Below are 20,808 nucleotides of genomic sequence, written 5' to 3' on the forward strand. Positions count from 1 at the left end.
GCCCAGGCCCTTAGGACGCGGAGCCGCGGAATCTGCCGCGGCGCCTTCCAACTCCAGAGCAATCTTCAGAACATAAAGCAAGAATATAGTGGTCATCAGAGGTGGAGACGTTTAGAAGTCGTTCTCAGTCAGAATGCAGCTCGCACTTCAGAAGGCCGGCCTCCCTCCCAGCACTCACAGCACTGATGCCCAGGTCCTCCTGATGAAGAACCAGCCCGCCTTCGCCCTTGACTACTTGGAATAATATGCGAGAGGCTTTTAAAAGACTAGGGAGATAAAATACGGGAGGAGTATGAGCAAATCCTCAGTACCAAACTAGCATGGCAGTAGGAATCTTTTGTGAATTCACACATGATCCGATTATGCGGAGACACGGAACAAGACCCATAAGCTGGGTCTCCTGAAGCTTTCTTGCATTATCTGCGCACCAGGTTTGACCTCAAGAGATGGCCCTGTACATTTTGCAACTGGCTTGATGTCACATTTCAGCTCCAAAACTTTGCATCCTGAGAACACTTGAACGTTTCTGCAGGTCCGTTTTATACAACTTGAAACACCTTTCTGGTTGCCACAAGCATATCTTTCTTTTCTGCTCATCCAATAAACAGCTGTGCCCTACTGGGACAGAGTTTCCAAACAAAAATACCTGGAGCAGCAGTTTAGCAAAATATGCCTTCAGTGGCACTCAACAAATGGAGTTTCCCCAAGCACAGTTCTGTAAGAAGTGTGTGTGAGAGACTGTGTATATGTGTGTATGTGTATTTTAAGTTTTTATTTGTATTGTGCAAAAAAAAAAAAATTTGTTTTGAACTCTGGGATTCTGGCTGTGAATTTGATGCACAACAATTATAGTTAAAAACACTTGCTTGTGGGGCTGGGGATATAGCTCAGTCAGTAGAGTGCTTACCTGGTATGCACAAGGCCCTGGATTCAATCCCCAGCATCACCAAAAAAAAAAAAAAGAAAGAAAGAAAAACATTTGCTTGGTCTATAGACTAATCATTTATGTTTCGTGACCTAAGTTGTAACAGTGGATTGTTTTATGTGTAGGTATTATTGTTAAATACAGGGACTGTTTCCAGGCACAGAATATAAATCATAAGTTAGGATGGACATTAAATGTGATTATGATGATATAGCAAAGATCTGCAGTCCTAGATCTACAAATGTGAGGTAAGAACAAGAGACAGGCCATTGACACATGGACTCTACCTAGTCATGTTAGGAAAAAAAAAAAAAAATCTTTGACTCCAAGCCTTAAAATACCCCATGGAGTCGGCGCTCACCTCATTTATATAATCAAAGACCTCCCTGAACACTGAGCCTCTAAAGGGAGACAAGTCTCTCCTGGAGCAGAAGCACTGGGGTTTGCTCAGGAGCAGAGTATAGGTGAGCAAGGGACTGGGCCAGGCCCCAGCAGCACCAACACTTGGAAGGAACCACTTCATCTTTGTATCAGTTATTAAAAATACAATTCAGATTCTTTGGTCAGGTTCCCCCAAATTCTTCTGAGGTGTCCATGTTCAACTGCTTGAGCTTTGTTTTGGCAACCCCACACCCGAATTTGCTTATAGGCTGTTCTTCACCTTGTTTCCAAGGCTGCAGAGCAGAAAGTAGCCCCTGTTTTGAGGAGGAGGAGTTAAGTATACATTTATTTTTTGACTGTGACTTGTTCAGGACCACATTTTTTAAAAATGCCTTATTTCCTTATTATTATTTCTGGAAAGGAAAGTTCTATTAAAGTCGTTTTAGTTTGAACATGGAATCATTTTTTTAAATTATGGCTTATTTTGAAAATTTTTGAGTTTAATTCAAATGTATGCCAGTGCCTTCCAAAGTAAGGTAATATTCAGAGACAGTTGTTCTGATCATATGGCTTAGAGAAATTTCTGGAATATTCACATTTGAAGATTCCTTATTAATGAATGTCTGACTTAAATCTAACCAAAAACTGCAACATTATTCCTTGCACATTTTCATTCTATAGTGTTAACAAGCTTAGTTGCAAATAAAATACATAAGCTATTTTTTTTAAAAGTTGTCATGCCATATTGTTAGGCAAGCAGGACAAGAAGAATGAGTCTGTTCAGGTTCAGTACAGACACGATTTTTTTTTTCCCAATTATTTTCCACGCATGGTTGGTTGAGTCCACAGGCATGGCACCGGGAGCAGAGGGCCCACTGTACAGGCTGACATTCAGGGGGTCTGGGCAGGGCCTGGATTCTGCACTGGCCAGATATGACGCTGCTGGTCTGGAGGTCACCGTGAGGCTTTCAAAGACGACTCTGGGACCCATAAGACCTCAAAGCAGCGCTGGAGGGGAATCCTGTGGGGGGAATGGGGCGGCACCGGAATCCGGAATCCGCAGAGGGGGATGCTGCCGGCCCGGTGGCTGAGGTCACTGCTTTTGCTTGCTGACATCCTTTATGTTGCTGAACAATGTGGCCTGTTTTCCCGTCTAGCAGCTTGGCTCAGGCCCAGTTCACACAAAGCCCAGAAGGAAATCGTGTCTATCCCAGAGACAGCTACAGCCAGTCCCAGACATAAGAGGACCAAGTCATGGTGATGTGGATTCCTGGGAAATTCATCACTTCCTGGACCCAGAGTCCCCCCTGGTTGGACTGGGTGTGTATGGGGGGCGGGTTCGCTGGCACCATGGAAATCATCATGAGGGGTGTATATCCAAGCCACAAAATAAGAGGGGTGAGATAAGCAGAAGAAGGAAGAAAAAGAAGAAGAAAACAGTCTAGCTGGTAGAGAGATACCTATGATTCTCTGCACAACCATGCTGGGACCTGGTCAGGGACAGAGGGCCAGACTTGCTGTGTGGCTTCAGGATGTTAGGAATCCTCTCTGGTCCTCAGATTTTCCATTTGTAAGCAGCCAGGGTTCTGTGATTTCCTAAGGCTGGACTAGGGAGGGATGAGGTGAGGTGACCAGCTAGAGCCCAGAGAAGGATTGGGGGAGGGGTCCACCAGCAGGTCAGACCTGTCACAAGGCAGGAATGCCAGACTTCACTGCCAGACTTCAATGCCAGACTTCACTCACAGGGAGTGGAGACTCTCAAATTCCTGGAAAGAACTGAAGTGCAGTGGGGTAAGGGACATTTGTTGATCTCTTCTTATCAGCCAGGCACTGTGCCAGCGCTTTGCTTAACTAACCACAAGCATCCTCAGCAAGATTATTCTTCATTCCAGGAAGGAGGTGAGGATCAGAGAGGTTAAGGGGCTTGTCCAAGTCAAACAGCTTATAAGTGGAAAGCTGAGATGCAGTATCTGAATCCACCTAACACTGTCATTTTTATTGTCGTTGTTATTATTACCACTACTGAGTGCTTGGGACAAAGAGCACATCCAGGCCCATAATGGCATTCACTGAGGATTTCTGGAATCAGGAATAACAGCCCCCATGAGACAGGGCTTGCCCATCATCTGACCCAGTGGCGACGGGGTGCAGAGGGGTGTATATCCAAGCCACATGGCCAGGGAGTGACAGGCCGCGTTCTGCTATCTGCCTTGTACTCCCTCTGTGGTTACACGCTCCTTCCAAGCATTCCCCAGACAGGCCTGACCCAAGCCATCCCAATCGCTGGGCCACACTGTCTGCATCACTGTCCCCGGGGAGGGTTGGTGGCTGCTGTTCCAGGGGGTACTTCCTACTGCCAAGTCTGGCAATCTTTGCAGACAAGTCTGGAGACCTCTGCAGGAGCCTGTGGCCTCTTGAAGACTCAGCCTTCCCGTCTGTAGTTCCCGTGTCCATTCATGCTCTCCTGGCTGCCAAGCTGCCCAGTTCCCCTGCCCTCAGTTCGTGCCACTTACCCTGGGACTAACCCGGACAATGAGGTCTTCTTCCTCCATCTGTCAAGCCCCAGAGAGCCCCAGCAGGTGGCAGAGCCCCAGCAGGACACCCTGACCCATGCAAAAGTCACTGTTACTGAGCTCACTCCCCCTTCACAAGCCACCAAGTCCTCCCCTTGTGAGATTCCCTCCTAAGCCCCAGGGTAAGTGCCGCTCATCATGCCCGGTTGGCATAAAAAGTATTAAATCACTTTTGTGCTTTACAATCTATTAAAAATTACTGTTAGATAATGCCGAGCACAGTGGCATATGCCTGTAACCCCAGCTACTTGAGAGGCTGACGCAGGAGGATCACAAATTCGAGGCCAGCCTCAACAATTTAGCAAGACCCTCAAGCAACTCAATGAGACACTGTTTCAAAATAAAAAATTTAAAAAGCTGGGATAGAGTTCAGTGATAGAACACCACTGGGTTCCATCCCCAGTACTGGAAAAATGAAAATGAAAAATTACTGTTAGTTTAAAAGAATAAGATTAACCTGCCAGATGGGAGCCTGAGTCTGAGCACTGTCTTGTATCACAGCTTCCTGTGTGTCCTTAGACCAGTCCCCGCTCCTCTCTGAACCTCAGTCTCCTGATTTCTAGGGCTCTCTATAGACCGGGGTTCTCAACCTCAGCACCAGAAACAATCAGGACCAGATACATCCTTGCTGTGTGTGGCAGGGGAGGGGGCTGTCCAGCAGCGTCCTTGGCCTTCACTACCAGATGTCAGTAGCAGCCCCCACTTCCCACGTGGTGCCAACCAGAGTGGTCCCAGAATCCCTCAGTTAGCCATGGGGAGCAAAACCCCACCTCATTGAGAACCCCTGCTCTGGATGATGGCTGGACCTAGCGATGTCTGAAGATAAGGAACACTTTCCTTTTTATTGCTTTCTGGTTTTTTTTTTTTTTTTGGTGGGGTGGGGACTAGGGATTGAACCCAGGGGTGCTCTAGCACTGAGCTACATCCCCGGCCCTTTTTATTTTTTGAGACAGGGTCTTGCTGAGTTGATGAGGCTGGCCTCAAACTGGCCTCGGCCTGCTGAGTTGCTGAGATTGCAGACGTGCCCCACCACAGCCGGCAAGAACAATTTCTTTACACTATAATAGTGACAATCCCATTACAAAAAAACAAAGAAGCAAGAAGATCTTGCAGGGGTCCTACTTAGGGAGAGGGGCTCAGGGGTACCCCAGAGCTTTCCTGGTTGCCTGGCCAGCCCTGGATTCGCCTGAGAGGAGCCTGTAGGGGTTGAAAGGGACTTTAAGCTTCTGCCATCTGGGTCCAGTGTCCCAGCACGGTTTGGCACCCGCATGCCTGATCTGTCTGGGATTGAAACATGACGATGAGGTAGATCAAGCCACCTCAGGGGCCTTGGCTGTCTCACAGGTGTCCTTGATGGCCATGACCTGGCACCACCTCTTCACTCACAGGCCATACTGGATCCTGTCCCCTACAGATGTCGGGCACTTCACATTTATAGAAGGCACTGGCAATCATTGAACTTGAGATTGGAACGGCAGAGCTCCAACTCTGGAGCCAGAATTAAAATCTCTGCTTCACAGTGGACAGTAGACTCAGCCTTGCACCTCAGTTTCCTTATCTGAAAAATGGGGACGATCCTAGGTAACTCCCTCCCACCGTGTTGTGGGAAATAAAGAAAGTGGTATGTGGAAAATGCACAGAGCTGTGCCTGGGACATGGTGCTGGATACACCTGTGCTAATGCATCATTCTTATTGCACAGAGGGGAACACAGAGAGGGTGAGCAACAAGCCAAAAGACACGGAGCAGTCAGGTGGCAGAGTTGAAATTGTACTCATGTCCAGTCAAGTCTAAAGAAAGGATGCTTCCCGTGGCTGTGTAAGTATTGCTATGACTCAACAAAAGCGTAGAGAGCAAAACTGAATACCTGGGCAGAGGCAACCTTATTGCACATGACGGCCAGAACTTCTGTTTTTGAAAATCAGTTTAACTCCCATCCCACAGATATTCTCAGGGGCCCTTCTGAGTGCCAAGCACAGCATCCCATTTGGATGCAGGCAAATACAGCAAGAGCTGTGGCTCTAGATAGATAAGAGTGGACAGGGAGGCTAAGAGGTGCGTGGGCAGCAGCAAGGGAGGTGAGAGACCCCCACTGCAGGGGTCCCATGGGCAGGGAGAGGGGCAGGGTGGGAGAGCATCATAAAGGACTCCTCTCACCTGGAGCTGACATTTCTGGGAGCAAGAATGGAGGACGGGGGGCTGGGTTTGGCCGAAGCTCGGGGTGAGCAGCACTGAGCTGCGCAGCAGGCAGCAGAGTGAGGTGGGTGGGGCCCTGGGGAGCCTTGATGCTGGGTGGCCGCCAGGTGATGGGAGCCATGGGAGGTGTGTGAATGGCAGTGGCTATGAGCTGAGCCAGGCTTCGAGAAGTTTCTCTGGCAGCAGAGCAGGAGTGACGGGGTGAGCAGACCAGAGGTAGCAGGCAGAAAACAAGGCCAGCATTCTCAAGGGGAGTCGGGAGGGGACTGGCCGCCAGCTCTGGATTTCTGCCCTTCTCTGTAGCAGTCACATGTAGTGAACAGCAACCAGCCAGGAGCCACTGCACTTGGGACCACAGCTCATGTCATTGTATCCAACCTACATGAGGTTGGAGAAGAGGCAGGGACTGAGGTCCAGAAGCACTGGAGAATTTGCCCAAGGTCACACAAAACGGGAAGTGACAGGGCAGAAACTGTGAAGCTACTGTGGCTCCAGAGACCTGTCCAGTGACCAATCTGGGCAGACCTCTGTGTCAGGTACACAAAACCTGGCTTTGGCTTGGTGTCTAACTGAGAAACAGGTTAGATGACCGTGGTCTACAGCCCAGACCAAGATGGTATCCTGACTCCCAGGCCAGCACTCAAGGGTGTCCAGGGAATGACAGGTTTTAGGCCTTGGTGTCCAGGTCAGGGAATGCGAGAGGCATTTCTTTATTCTGTTCTGGGTTCTTCCGACTCTTTCCACCCCTTTGATGGGGAGGGAGGCTGGGGACATACCATTGCCCCTGACTGCTCAACAGGGATCACAGGGTAGAGGCTCCTTGCAGTGTCCCAGGGCCTCCCACCAGCACCTGAACACATCTCTACCTCTTTGTACTATGCTCCCCTTCCCGGGGATTCTGCTGTGGTCTCCTCCTTCCAACACCTCTTGGTCTCCAATCCTTTGTCCACCATGGAAGACTCGGACCCTGGAACTATCCCTGGGGCCTCTGGTGCTTCTCCTGTTTGTAGACCCTTTCCTCACCCCTGTCTACCTCCCACACCACCCCTATCCTAATTTTCTTGAAACTGGTCCTTGTCCTGCCAGGCCCTTCACTTGCTCAAAATCTTCAGTGGTTCCCTATAGCCTCTAAAACTGACGGCACACACTCTGTGCCATCCTTTTCAAATGCCACTGATCTCATGGAGTCTTTCTAGAATCACCTTGACAAGCTGGGCTCCCCAGTATCCTCTTAGTACTTCCAGAGCAGCGTTGTCCAATAGCAATACAGTGCAAGCCACAGATGTCTTTTTAAATCATAATAGGCATATTAAAAAAGTAAAATGAGACAGGTGATATTAATTTTGATGTTTTGTTTAACCAATATAGCAAAAATATGATCATTTCAATATATAAACAATAAAAAAATTGATCAAAGTATTTTGTGGTTCTTGTTTCCAGTACAAGTGTACAAAATCCAGAGTGGATTTTACACTTACAGCACATCTCAGTTCAGACCAGCCAACATCAGGTGCTCACCGGCCACATGGGCTGTGGCTGCCCTAGCCATCAATGCAGCTCTGGAAGACAAAGCCTGAGCTGTTCTCTCTCCTTCCTCCCTCCCTCCCTCCCTCCCTCCTGTCTTCCTTCCTTCCCTCTCTCTCTCTTTCTTTTTCATATGTACAGATTTTTGTCCTGTCATTATTCCCTAAACAAAACAACTATTTACATAGCATTTACATTGCATGAGGTAATTAAGTACTTTAGAAATTATTTAAAATATACAAGAGGATGTATGTAGGTTATATGCCAATAGCATGCCATTTTGTTATCATTTTGATTGATTTTACCCTTTTATTTTATTTATTTATTTTTTTTGTAGTACTGGGAATTGAAATCAGAGGTGCTCTACCACTTAGCTAAATCCCCAGTCCTTTTTTGAATCAGGGTCTCACTATGCTGTTGAGGCTAGCCTCAAACTGCAATCCTCCTGCCTCAGCCTCCCAAGTCACTGGGATTATAGGCATGTGCTACCTCACCTGGCTATTGTGCCATTGTTTACAAGGGACTTGAATATTTGTAGAATTTGGTATCCTTCAGGATCCTAAAACCAATCTCCTATATATACTGAGGCATAACTATATGATTACCTTCATTTTCCAAATGAAAACCAGATAGGGTGAGAGTAAGTATTTTACCCAGTATCTCACAGCTTGTAATAGGGACTTCAGGACTGAGCCCTGCACTCCACTGAGTTCTCTAAAACGACAATCTGAGTTTTAAATCTTGACCAGCTCTTGCACATTCTAGCTATCTGATCTTGTGCAAATTACTTAGTGTAATGGGCTGCAGTGTGTCTTCTACCACCAACTTTATGTTGAAATCCTAACCCCCAAAAGCTCAGAATGTGACTTGTTTGGAAACAGGGTTTAGGTGTCCACCAAAAGCTCACATGTAAGACAATGCAAGAAAGTTTAGAGGTGAAAGGTTTGGGTTAAAAAAGTCTTAGCCTAATCCATGCATTTAATCCCCTGATAGGGAGGAAACGGGGGTAACTGTAGGCAGACAGGGTGAGGCTGGAGGAGGTGCGCCTTGGAGGGTATGCCTTGGGGTCCATATTTTATCGATGGTGAGAGGACTCTCTCTCTGCTTCCTGGTGCTGTTCCCAGCTGCTTTCCTCCTCCATGCTTTCCTGCCATTATGTTCTGCCTCAACTCAGGCCCCAATGAATGGAGTCGGCCATTTATGAACTGAGACCTCTGAAACTGTGAGCCCCAAATAAACTTTTCCTCCTCTAAAATTGTTCTTGTTGGGTCTTTTGGTTGCAGCAACCAAAAAGCTGACTACAACAAGTGTCGTGGCAGATAGACAGTTGTCCCTCAGTATCGAGGAGGATTGGTTCCAGAACCCTCTGTGGATACCAAAATCTGCAGAGGCTCCAGTCCTTTAAAGAAAATGGCACAGTATTTGCACACCACCTACACACATCCTCCTGTAGACTGTAAGTCATCTCTGGATTACAATAACACCTAATACAATGTAAATGCTATGTCAATAATTGTTGTTGCTTAGAGAAAAGTGACAAGGAAAAAAGACTGTTTACAGATACAGTTTCTTTTCAAATATTTTCTTCTAATATCTGTGTTTGGTTGAATCCACAGATACAGAACCTGCCCATATGGAGAGCTGACTGAAACCCTGTTTCCAAACAAGTCACATTACTTAGGATAAGGTCATGCCAGAGTAGGTGGGCTCCTAATGCAGTGTGACAGGAATCCTTTAAAAAGAGGAATTTAAACAGGGAAAAATGCACAAATGCACAAATGCCTCATGAACCCGAAGGCAGAGTTGGGCACAGTGATGCACGGCCTGCAATCCCAGCAAAGTGGGAGGCTGACACAGGAGGATCGCAAGTTTGAGGCCAGTCTGGTCAACTTAGTGAGGCCCTGTCTCAAAACAAAAAATAAAAAGGGCTGAGCGTGTGCAGCTCAGTGATAGAACACCCCTGGGTTCAATTCCTAGTATTAAAACTCAAAAACAAACAAATAACATGAAGGCAGAGGTCTTGTGATATTTCTACAAATCAAAGATTGCCAATACCACCAGTGAGGAAGAGAACCATAGTAGATTTTCCGTTGTAGCCTTCACCTTGATTTTAGACTTGTAGCCTCCAGAACTGTGAGACAATAAATTTCTGTTGTTTAAGCAACCCAGTTTGTGATGCTTTGTTACAGTGTAGCCCTAGCAAATTAATATGCTTAGTTTAAGCAAACCTTAGTTTCCCCATCTGTCAGGAGCCACTCTGGACAGGAGCTATGTATGCACCTCTAAGTCCTGAGTAAAGAGGTACTGAACTGGTATTGCACACATTGCAATGCATTTGGACCTTACTTCTGCTCAGATAAGAGAAGTGCAGCTCCAAGAGTGGGCGTCACCCAATGGGGGTGGATTACACCCACTTGTTTGTTGTAACCCTACCCCCTTGCCTCATTTAAATGGCTCTTCCCCAATAAACCTGGGTTTGAGGTGTGCTCCCTCTCTTTCTTGCCTGCCTTGCCCTCCTTGTGGGAGCTGTGGCTGAGGTGTGGTCACTGAGCCCAAAGAAAAGATGCTTTCTGTGTCTGTGTCTTGTAGTCAGCCCAAATTCACTTGGAGTGACCCTGACGGGTTCAGTTGTGTGTCGCAACAAATGGTGGTCCATATGGGAAATCTAATATGAATTTTGAGAATGGTGGGTTTGTTTTTTCTTTCTCTCTCCAGTAGTGAGGCCGCACATAGATTTTTTAAATATTGTGGGTTGATTTCTAAAAGGTGAGAATTAGAAGAAAGTCAGCAAATTTTTTGATCTTAGAGAATAAATTTTTATTTAGCAATTCTAGAGACCATAAATAAATGTAAAAAATTATTAAGATGATTAATGGGATATGCTGCTAAATTCAGTCTTCTCCCATGGGAAAAGTGCTTTTGTGGGTTTTTTAAATTGTTTTTGTGAATTTTTATATTTTAAAATATTAGGTAAAGATTTTTTGGGGGGGGTGGGGGGCTGGGGATGTGGCTCAAGCGGTAGCGCGCTCGCCTGGCATGCGTGCGGCCCGGGTTCGATCCTCAGCACCACATACAAACAAAGATGTTGTGTCCGCCGAAAACTAAAAAATAAATATTAAAAAATTAAAAAAAAAAAAAAAACGATTTTTGGGGTTATATGCTAGGAATCTTCACTTGGAGAGTGAGAGAGAAGAAGGGAAAAAATTTTGTGAGACTTGATACAGGGGATTCTATTCCTGTAGAAAAGTGAATTTTATTTTTCTTGTTTTTAAAAAATACTAGGGGGTGCTGGGGCTGGGGCTCAAGGGTAGAGGACTTGCCTAGCACATGTGAGGCCCTGGGTTCGATCCTCAGCACCACATAAAAATAAATAAATAAAATAAAGGTATTGTGCCCAACTACAACTAAAAAATAACATTAAAAAAAATACTTGGAGAATTTATACTGAACCTTTTCAATGCATTCGTATCCTACCGGGATCAAAATGACTGTGACCCAACTGATGTTCTGGGACTGATGCAAGACTGGCTGCTGTTCCCTATAGGGTCTGTAACTAGACCCACCACCAGCAATATTCTGCCCTTTAAAAGCCCTAATTTGACGAGTACGGTCTGCCCTGGGGCCCCCAGCTCCAGCGTCTGCAGAGCGGCTTATTTTGGGGTTGAAGGGTTTTTGAGATGCTAGCAGGACTACGCACTGCTCAGGGAGGATGCCCGCTTACCCTGGCCCCGGGTTCCTGGAGCCAGATGCTTGCCCCAGGCGATGGAGGACAATTTGCTGGTTGTGACCCCACAACTGGCGGACCACCTGTCCACAATGCACTTGCAGAGGGACCCCAGTGGCCACAGGAAGGCGGAGGACGGCTCACTGCTGGGGCGGGCATTCCCCTGGGCACAGCCATGCTGACCGCTCCCTGGGCCCAAGCCCTGCTCCAGCAGGACCAACACAAGCACGTGGGACACAGGCGCAGACAATGGCCAAAGGCCACACCAGGCTGAACTGCCCCGCAGCAGCAGCCATGGGCTTCACTCTTGTTTCTGGGCCAAGCCCGGCTTCCGCCTCAACCCGGCTGGCCTGAGAACCCGACGGCGGGGCCACCTCCTCAACCTCCATGGCCTGGAGGACTGGCCAAGTGCCCACACAGTGTGGTTGCAGGGAGATTTGGAATGGATGTGCGAACAGACAGGCCAACAGGGGGGACTCTCGCCTGGAGGCTGGTTCCATGCTTCTACACAAAGAAATTCACAAGCCACAGGGAGAGAGCAACAGGGCAGATGAGTCCCACCTTCCGCATTTTTCCCGGGCTTCCCATTGGTTCTTCCACTGTCACTCAAACGGGGCTTTGGGCCTGGCCTCCCAACTGTTAACCTGCACTTCCTGTTTCACACAGGCCGCTGCCTGAGCTGCGCACAGCCTGCGTATATATCCAAATATAACTGGTCAAAATCTTTCCCCCATAGATCTTCAATACTAACAAAATACATCCTTTCCAAGTACAATTTGATTTGACAAACTTCTTTATTGCAGCCATCAGCCTGTTCTCAAAACTAAAGAATCTGATTTTTTTTTAATCCTTCAACAGGTTCCTTTAAATTCCTTCCTTTTAGTCTCTATGGTTGTGTTACCAAAAAATGTTACCTTGACAAAAGTTGTAATACATATGCTTCTTTGTATTTTGCTTTTATTTTTGGACATTATGAGGATACATTTTGCTCATCACAGGAACAAAAGCCTGCAACCTGAGACAATTTTCTCACAATGTTCCCATAATGACCAAAAAATCCTTATCCTTCTCATTTCTGACTATATAAATACAAAAAAATAAATAAAATTACACAAGGATCTTAATTTCACTAAATCGTGTGATGTCGTAGAGATATAAAAAGTGCACTCTTGATCCAAAATAAGTTAAAATGGATCCAAATATTTTGAGAACCATATGGTTTCATAATTATAAGCTGTACCTTTATTCTTTATGCATATTTTTCCAAGTATTTAACTAATATATACTCTTTAATTCATAAAATAGTTAACATATATGTCTATTTGTTTAACTAATGTGTCTATCTGCTTCTAATATTTTCTTCAACAGAAAACACATAACTTATACCTTTTATACATGCATTTATCTGATGCTCTGGTTTTTGTAGTTAAAAATAATTAAAGGCTAGGGATATGAGTTGGTAGAGTGCTTGCCTCACATGCTCAAGGCCCTAGGTTCAACCCCCAGCATCATAAAAAAATAATAATTAAGATAAATGTAATTTACTATAAAATACTTATTTCAAGGGACCCATCATATGATCTCTAATTCCTAAATCATTGCTCAGGCTTAAGTATCTCTTCTTATTAAAAAACAACAGTTATTTAGATTCTAAAATTTACAGGAGTTATTCCAAATATAACCAAGGAAGAATTTTAGAAGGAGAAAAGGATACTTCTACAGAGAGAAAGCACCCATTGGAGAGTCATAAGAGAAAGAAATCATCTTTGGATAAAAGAAGAGGTCTTTATATATTCTAGATTTTAATGATAAAAAGATTTTCCTAAATAGAGAAATCTTTATATAGTTATCTAGACAGATGATATAGAAAACTAAAATAATTGAGAAACAAATTTATATATAACTGGTCTAATTATAAGTATTTGGACAGATCAATCCTAGGATGTTTCAGCTTTTCCCCCTGATTTTGTTATACTGATATGAAACAAGATTTTGTCCATATTTTGACAAGATAAAAACCTATTGAAACATTAAGTTTATTTTCATTAAATAAGGTTATTATTTACCTAGTGATTCTTACTGTTTAAGACAAGGACCATTTTTAGTGAGTCCAATTCACACATCCTTGATTAAACAATAAATATCTTTGAATATTACCTTGAGTTCCAATTTTGAAATATCTCTTTAGATATTAAAATTGATTAATATAAATACATCGATTATTATGATTATACTGCTAATTCCTACATATTACTTCTGTTTGTTAGATATTTATGGGATTTAGGAGAGAATTTTATTGGGGCTGATGTTCTCCAAATTAAAGTCATATGTTGATTTTGAGCAAGGAAGCTTACAAACTTTGTTGGAAATTCATTGGTATTATGCAAGTTCTCTGACTGGACCTATTATCCATAAAATATGTGGTAAGACTTGTATATTACTCCCTACACTGAGAAGTAACCTTAATCATATATTTTTAAAAAGATAAGAGACACCTATTTAAAGGATAATATTCTAAGCTATAAGGATATTTTGAGACCTTCTCTCAAAAAGAGATTGAAGGTTTCTTTCGAATTGTCCATTTACATGTCACATCAAGGTGGATCAGCTAGTCTACATACTGAGAAAATATAAAGATTAATAACGATATCTTATTTTCATATATTGTTAGATCTAGCCTCAATCACTCATGAGACAAAGCCTTAAAAAATTGCCTACTGGAAAATAAAAAGGGAACCTCTCAAACTTCATATGGGCCAGAAAAAATTCAGGGAGTTTTTAAGAAATCCAAATTCATGTATTGTAATATTTCAAAATTTATACCAGATGTCTGACCTCACCTGGAGAAATATTATGCTAGTACTTAGCTAAGTTTTAAGGTAAAATATCACCCAAAAAACAATTTTGGAGATTTTTATATTAACCATGTCCCAATAACACAGAATAGGGACAAACCTGATAGTCTGTCTGAAGCACAGACAACCCCCAAAACAGATATCCAACAGGTAAATAGATGCTTAAAAAATAATTTTAGTAAGCCTCTAGAAAAATCCTACTGTTTCATAGACTCAAAAAGACAATACACACCACCCTAAATTTATAGAGGGTCACCCAATTTCAAAGGATTTCAGAAACTGGCATGATCCTAAACCAAATTTAGCTGTTACCCCACAATTTATACAGATATCAAATAAAAGAAATTTTAAAAATACCTTACAGACAAAAAGAGATTAAAATGCAAATCCTAGCTCAAAGAAAAATAAGCTACCTGGGTAAAAGTTTTACTCCTCGTTTAAGTTATAAACAGATTTGGAAGCTTCTAAACATTAAAACAGGGCCTTACTTCTAGCCCCTGTCAACAGTTTATCACTGAGAAAAATTACTCTGGAAATTATTATCCCTAAAATATTAGACAGACAGCCATAAACAAATCAGCTCAACAGCCAATAGCTTATTTCAATAAGAAATTTAACATTATAGACCTTTTCTTAACTTTAATAATATGAGACAATGCCCTACATACATCAATATTTTTAAAATTAGTAAAGCCAAAAATCATACATAATTATTAGAGCAACTCTTGCTACATTAAGATGTTCATACAATTGTTTCTTTATATGTAAAAATTATTTTGACATAAATCCCTCAAAATGTCATTGCTAGCTCAAGTCATACAAATTTTAAATTAAATCACTGTCTTAAACCATACTGTTGACTTCTTGTTTTTACTCATTAATATTTGAGATACTAACTCCCCATACTTAGGTCAACACTAAGTTGGATAACAATAATAATAGTTTTTTTATAGATTGGTAAATAAAGAGCTATTAATTTCTCTATTTCATCTTTTATTAATGGTAAAAAACAAAACATCTTCTCCAGGTTTATTTAGCATGTGTACTTCCTATCTTGGATAGATGTCTATATTTTTCTCATGCCCCTAGTAAAGACCGCCACTTCTAACTTTAAAACTCTGTCTCTAGCCTCATCCCAAATTAAGATAATTAAGTTTATCTAGGTCTAATTTCAAATTATAAAATTTTATATACAGCTTATTATATTCTTCATTTTTGGCAATTCTGTTAAAGTCAAAACCAAGTCATAGTAAAGGCTAACCTTCTATTTAACATGGTTCCTTTCCAACTCATTAACATTAAACTTAACATAACTAGTAGATCACCTTTGTCAAGTTTATGACCAGCTAGAGATAATAAATCCTTTCTTATTATTTAAATACTTGTACTATTGTCTATAACTTAAACTAATGATAATATGGGTCTATTAAATTTTATTGAATAAAGAAAGGGGGAAAACAGGACCCAATATGCACATACTGGATCATACAAATATTTCAAAAATTTTCTTAAATTTATAATATTAAAAGTCTTACTGCTGCTGAACATGATTTAGATAGTTAAATCAGATTTCAAAGGAAAGTTTAAACCTGTAATCATGGAAATGACTGAAAAACCTGGCACGGGAAGTTAAGTTTCCAGCTGCAGAGTTTACAGCCATACAGCTTCACAAGCTTGTCAGGTAAGTAAAAAATTATGAAGAGACTTCTGTGTACCCATCTCTCAGGTCCACCTTTAATGTGCTTTGCAGTGTGGACTAGAAAGTCCACCCATGTAACTAGATTAATTATACTGACTATAATGGTCAGTTATACCTATATGTTGAGCCTAAGGTAAACAGGCTGTCTGGAAATATCTTTTGAGGAAAAAAACAATATATGAGAAACCTAAGCCAGCCAATCATGCTGGTCCTTAGAAATTAAGACTATATATCTGGACAATTATCAAAATAGAAAGATTGTTGAAATATAATTTTCCTATATAGGCCAGTTATTTACAGACTAGCCTCCTAGAATTGACAAGGACAAGTGCATAAGTTTTAACCCTCAGCCAGATGGCATCCAAAAAGATGTCTGATGTTTGACTTCTGCATCCAGAATTTTTACATTACTGACAGGCCTAAAAGACTCCTTAAATGTGAGAACTAAGAGAAAGGATGATCAAATATCCTGTAACCTATAAAAAATACAACTTGCCTAATTTTGTCACTAGTTATGATAGAGGAAAAGGGCATTAATCCTTCATCAATGTTCCTTTGTCCTATTGCCAGCTGGCACGCTGAAGTTAACATTCACGCTTTGAAACAGGTGCATGCCAATTTACCAGACCTGGGCAAGCTCTTGATCTCATGATCCTTGAAGTGGCTACTTTGAATATTATTCATTTTTTCTACGATTACAGCCTTTGTGGCTATGTCTTAAAACTTACAACATGTGAATTTTCTTAATAATTTGACTTAAACTACTTCCAAGATCCTTCACAGTCTGGTAAGTGCTGATGAAAGAATTGGAACTAAGTCGAACATTCTAGAAGCCACTATAATGAATAATGCAAATGAGCCCTCTGCTTATGGTTTGAGGAAAGGCTTAAATGTCATGCCAATTAAATATATCTGTGTTACTATGGCCAAACACAATGGTCCCAATAAAATTAGGAAAAGATTAAGAATCTTCTGATGAGTATTTGGCAGAGTAATATGATAACATGAATCTTTCAAAGCTAATTAAATGACTTTAATCCTAAAAATATGTTGAAACATTCTATATGATGTTATTGGAATGATATGTTTTCTACTAATTCCCTTTGTGTCTCAATAGTAAGTCATGACAACCTCGAACCAAGAATCCAGTGACTTGAAGATATAATTCCCCAATTTCCCTTTTATATTAAGAAAGGGGGGATATGTTGGGAGCCACTCTGGACAGGAGCCAAGTACACACCTCCAAGTCCTGAGTAAAGAGGTACTGAACTGGTATTGCACCCATTGCAATGCGTTTGGGCCTTACCTCTGCTCAGATAAAAGAGATGCAGCTCCAGGAGTGGGCATCACCCAGTGGGGTTGGATTACACCCACTTGTTTGTTGTAACCCTACCTCTTGCCTCATTTGAATGGCTCCTCTCCAATAAAACTGAGGTTTGAGGTATGCTCCCTCTCTTTCTTGCTTGCTTTGCCCTCCTTGAGGGAGCTCTGGCTGAGGAGTGGTCACTGAACCCAAAGAAAAGTTACTTTCTGTGTCTGTGTCTTTATCTAGTCAGCCCAAATTCACTTGGAGTGAGTGACCCTGACCCATTTAGTTGTGTGTTGAGACACCCATCTATTATTATAAGGGAATAAAAAGTTAAACAATCATAATAGCTAACATTTTTTTTAGTAGAGTTTGCCCTTGTTATCCAAGGGGTAATGATTCCAGGACCCTCTCTAGATACCAAAATCCACAGAAGCTCAAGTTCCTTATGTCAAATGGTGTCATATTTATATGTAATCTATACATATCATCACACGCCCTTGAAATCATCTCTAATAGCTTATGATACCTAATACAATGTAAATGCTGTCGATAGTTGTCATACTGTATTGTTCAGGGAATAAGGACAAAAAAAGTGTACATATTTGTTCAGTACAGTTACAATTTTCTTTCCAAAATTTTCAATCCATGGTTTGTTGAATCCACCAATGTGGAATCTGCAGATACTGAGAGCCAAGTGGACTCACTTGGGCACTTGTCTTCATCACAACCCCATGATGCTGCTACTATTATCACCCCCAATGCCTTTTAGGAATGAGGGAAGTGGGTACAGAGAGGATGAATAACTTGCCCAAGGTCACTCTTACCATAAGCAACAGAGCTGGGATTCAAATTGGCCCTCTGAACTCTGGAATTGTTAATGGCTGAGAGCCCACCTGGCAGGACTGGTGGTGCACAATGAAGCTTGCAGAGGGTGACTGTGCAGGAGAGCACCCAGCGCATAGCGAGTGTTCAGTAAATAGTAGTTACTGTGATCTTATCTCCAGTGCCCAAAACCTGGCATGCACTGCATGTGTGCAGTTGAGATAAACCTCAGTCAAGTGTTCCTGGATTCCCCCAAGCCCCACAGATGCTGATGAGCTCACTTGCCCTGGGGAAACTCCTACACTGGTTAAGTTTTATTTTCCCTTTAGTAATTCAGAGAGCACAGTCATTCCTGGAAAAGCTATTACCACTAACTAAAGGGCAAGAGTGTGGGAAATCTTGGGACCACAAACTTGAGCTTCAAACTTAGTGGACAGTCTGTGGTGGGCCAGTGTTGCATCAGGAGCAAGACCCCTCTCAGCCCAGGGAGCTCCGATCTCTTCTCCAAAACAGGCTCAACACAGGAGCCTATGCAGCTCTCCAGGGCTCATCCATGGCAGCCTGGCATAGAGTAAAGAATGGGGAATGTAGCCAGGTCATTGTGTAGGGAATGTCAGGTGGGACTCAGTTTCCATATCACAAGACTAGGAAGTGGAACCAGATGTGAGCAGCTTCCAGATGTGAGTCTAAGGTTCTCTGTTGGTTGGAAACTTCTCAAGACTAGGATGGAGACCCCTGCCAAGTTTGTCTCCTCAGCAATGTGGGGTCACAGACTACAGATGCCAGGGGAGGAGCTAGGGAAGTGGGATGGGGTTGCAGACACTTGGTTTGGCTGGCTCCTGGCCATTCACTCACCTCTTTTCTGGCCTCGGCAAACGGGGTGGCCCTTGCCATGTTCTGAGGTGTGATCCCGCTGACCCGGGTTCTGTAATCTGTGATCTCTCCCTCTGGCTGGATGAACTTGTCGTACAGCACAACGCCATAGAAGTTCACAAGGCTGCAGCGAGCCAGGCCACTCTCCCGGTGAGGACCCAGCCCCACCATCTCACAGTCCATGGCCACGACCTCAGGGCTGCCTGCCATGCTCCGTGGGGTCTCTCAGATGTGCTACAGGGGCGGGGGTATGGAAGAGCTATCACTTGGGGCCAACAAGTCTCCTGGTGTCCTAGGCCACCACCCAGCTGGCCTGCACCATCTGCCCTGCCCTATCTCCACAGCTACCTGGCAACAGAGGAAGCTGGCCTCTTGCCACCCTGCCCAGTTCCCCTGGCCTGCGGGTCCCAGGCCCCTATCTTGCCCAAGAGGCTGGGAACTAGAAGGCCCCCTCTCACCACCTCCCAGGCCACTGTGGCCACTCAGTGTCCCCTTCTTACCTGCCTGCCTCTCCACCCTCCGCTCACGTCTGCCTCTCTGCTGCCACTTCGCAGCTACTACAGTTGCTCTGAACGGTGACTCATCTCCAACTCCAAGCAGGGCATCCCGACCCGTTTCAGTTTCTAGTGTTATCAAGGGAAGTCAGGGGCGGGAGGCAGCATGTGGGCTGGGCCACTCCTTCTCCTCAGCTGCTGGCAGGTGGGGAGCTGGCAGACTGAGTCAGGGCTGGTCGATCTGGACGTCCCTCCTCTGCCCCTGCCCTCCCCCTCTCAGATGACGCATCTGACGTGGATGGAGTGGATTGCAACATCTTTCTTTGCTTTCTCACCCTCCACCCAGAAAATAAACATCCCCAGCATTGGAGCCTGGGGAATGTCCTGCAACTTCTGGGGCCCGTTACCAGAATGATATTCTGTTTGGTCTTTTATGAGGGCAGGGCAAGCTGTTCTTGAGTTGTGGAGGCCACTACTTGGGAAGGGTGGGAGGAGGTAGGGGTGGAAAGGGACTAATCCCCACCCCCGACCAGGGAACGCAAGGAAGCAGCATTGGGACTCCATCGGTTCAGGGGTGCTTCTGTCCACCTTCCGTGGGCTCTGTCTTCAGCTGGGTTGATGTTGAGGACCAGAAGCAGGCATCGAGGGAGTACCACCAGCCCAGCCATGCTTCTTTGGAGCCACACTCATCCAGGCCGGAACATCTAATTCTTACAGGAGTGCCTGGCATGTAAAGAGCACTCTGTATTTACTGAATAAATGAATGAGCTACAACTGGGTCCAAAACTCAGTTTGTTTTGGTTTTTTGCTTGTTTCTTTGCGGTACTGGAGATTGAACCCAGGGGTGCTTTACCACTGAGTTACATGCCCAGCCCTTGGTTTATTTTTTTATTTTATTTTGAGACAGGGTCTTGCTAAATTGTTGAGGCTATATTCAAACTTGCAAGCCTCCTTGCCTCAGCCTCCAGAGTGCCTGGGATTACAGGTGTGCACCACTGCACCCAACTTCAGACTCAGTTTTCCATGAGAAACACACGCATTGCACCATACACTATGGTGTGACTGATTAGAGCCACCATGTTCGCCTCCTACCTCACATCTATACAGAATAAACACCCATCAGTCTGATCTGGTTGCCCTCATTTTCACAAAGATTTGTGATTTGTAAGGGAACTTCCCTAGTTTCATGGTGTTTTTTTTTTACCAAGCCAGATGTCTGACTTAGACTTCAAAAATAAACCAAATAGGAAGTATGTCTCAATGATACAGCATTGTTTCTGTTTGTTGCACTGTTGGTTCAAGTCTGAACCAAAAAAAAGTATTTTTGGTTCCCATCTGAGTGAGCAACTCTTGCTTGGATTCAGTTTGGGGACTTTCTGCTTTTCAAAAGCATAAAGGTTGTTCTGCTGATTTAGGGAGAAGTGAAGCGGCATA

At 43.7% G+C, this 20,808-nt stretch overlaps 1 protein-coding gene across 1 annotated transcript in view; it reads right to left on the reverse strand.

Moving 5' to 3' along the window:
- Positions 1 to 19,607, reverse strand: part of Isg20 (interferon stimulated exonuclease gene 20) — a 23,672-nt gene extending 4,065 nt beyond the window's left edge. Inside the window, exons 1-2 of the mRNA XM_015493089.2 lie at positions 19,381 to 19,607; positions 18,863 to 19,114 (exon numbers count right to left, since the gene is read on the reverse strand). Of these exons, the coding sequence (XP_015348575.1) occupies positions 18,863 to 19,090 (228 nt within the window). The 5' untranslated portion in view covers positions 19,091 to 19,114; positions 19,381 to 19,607. The remainder of the gene's footprint in view (positions 1 to 18,862; positions 19,115 to 19,380) is intronic.
- Between the last annotated feature and the right edge of the window lie 1,201 nt (positions 19,608 to 20,808).

Source organism: Marmota marmota, unplaced genomic scaffold (genome assembly GCF_001458135.2).
Source record: "Marmota marmota marmota unplaced genomic scaffold, marMar, whole genome shotgun sequence".
In the NCBI taxonomy this organism is placed as follows: domain Eukaryota; kingdom Metazoa; phylum Chordata; class Mammalia; order Rodentia; family Sciuridae; genus Marmota; species Marmota marmota.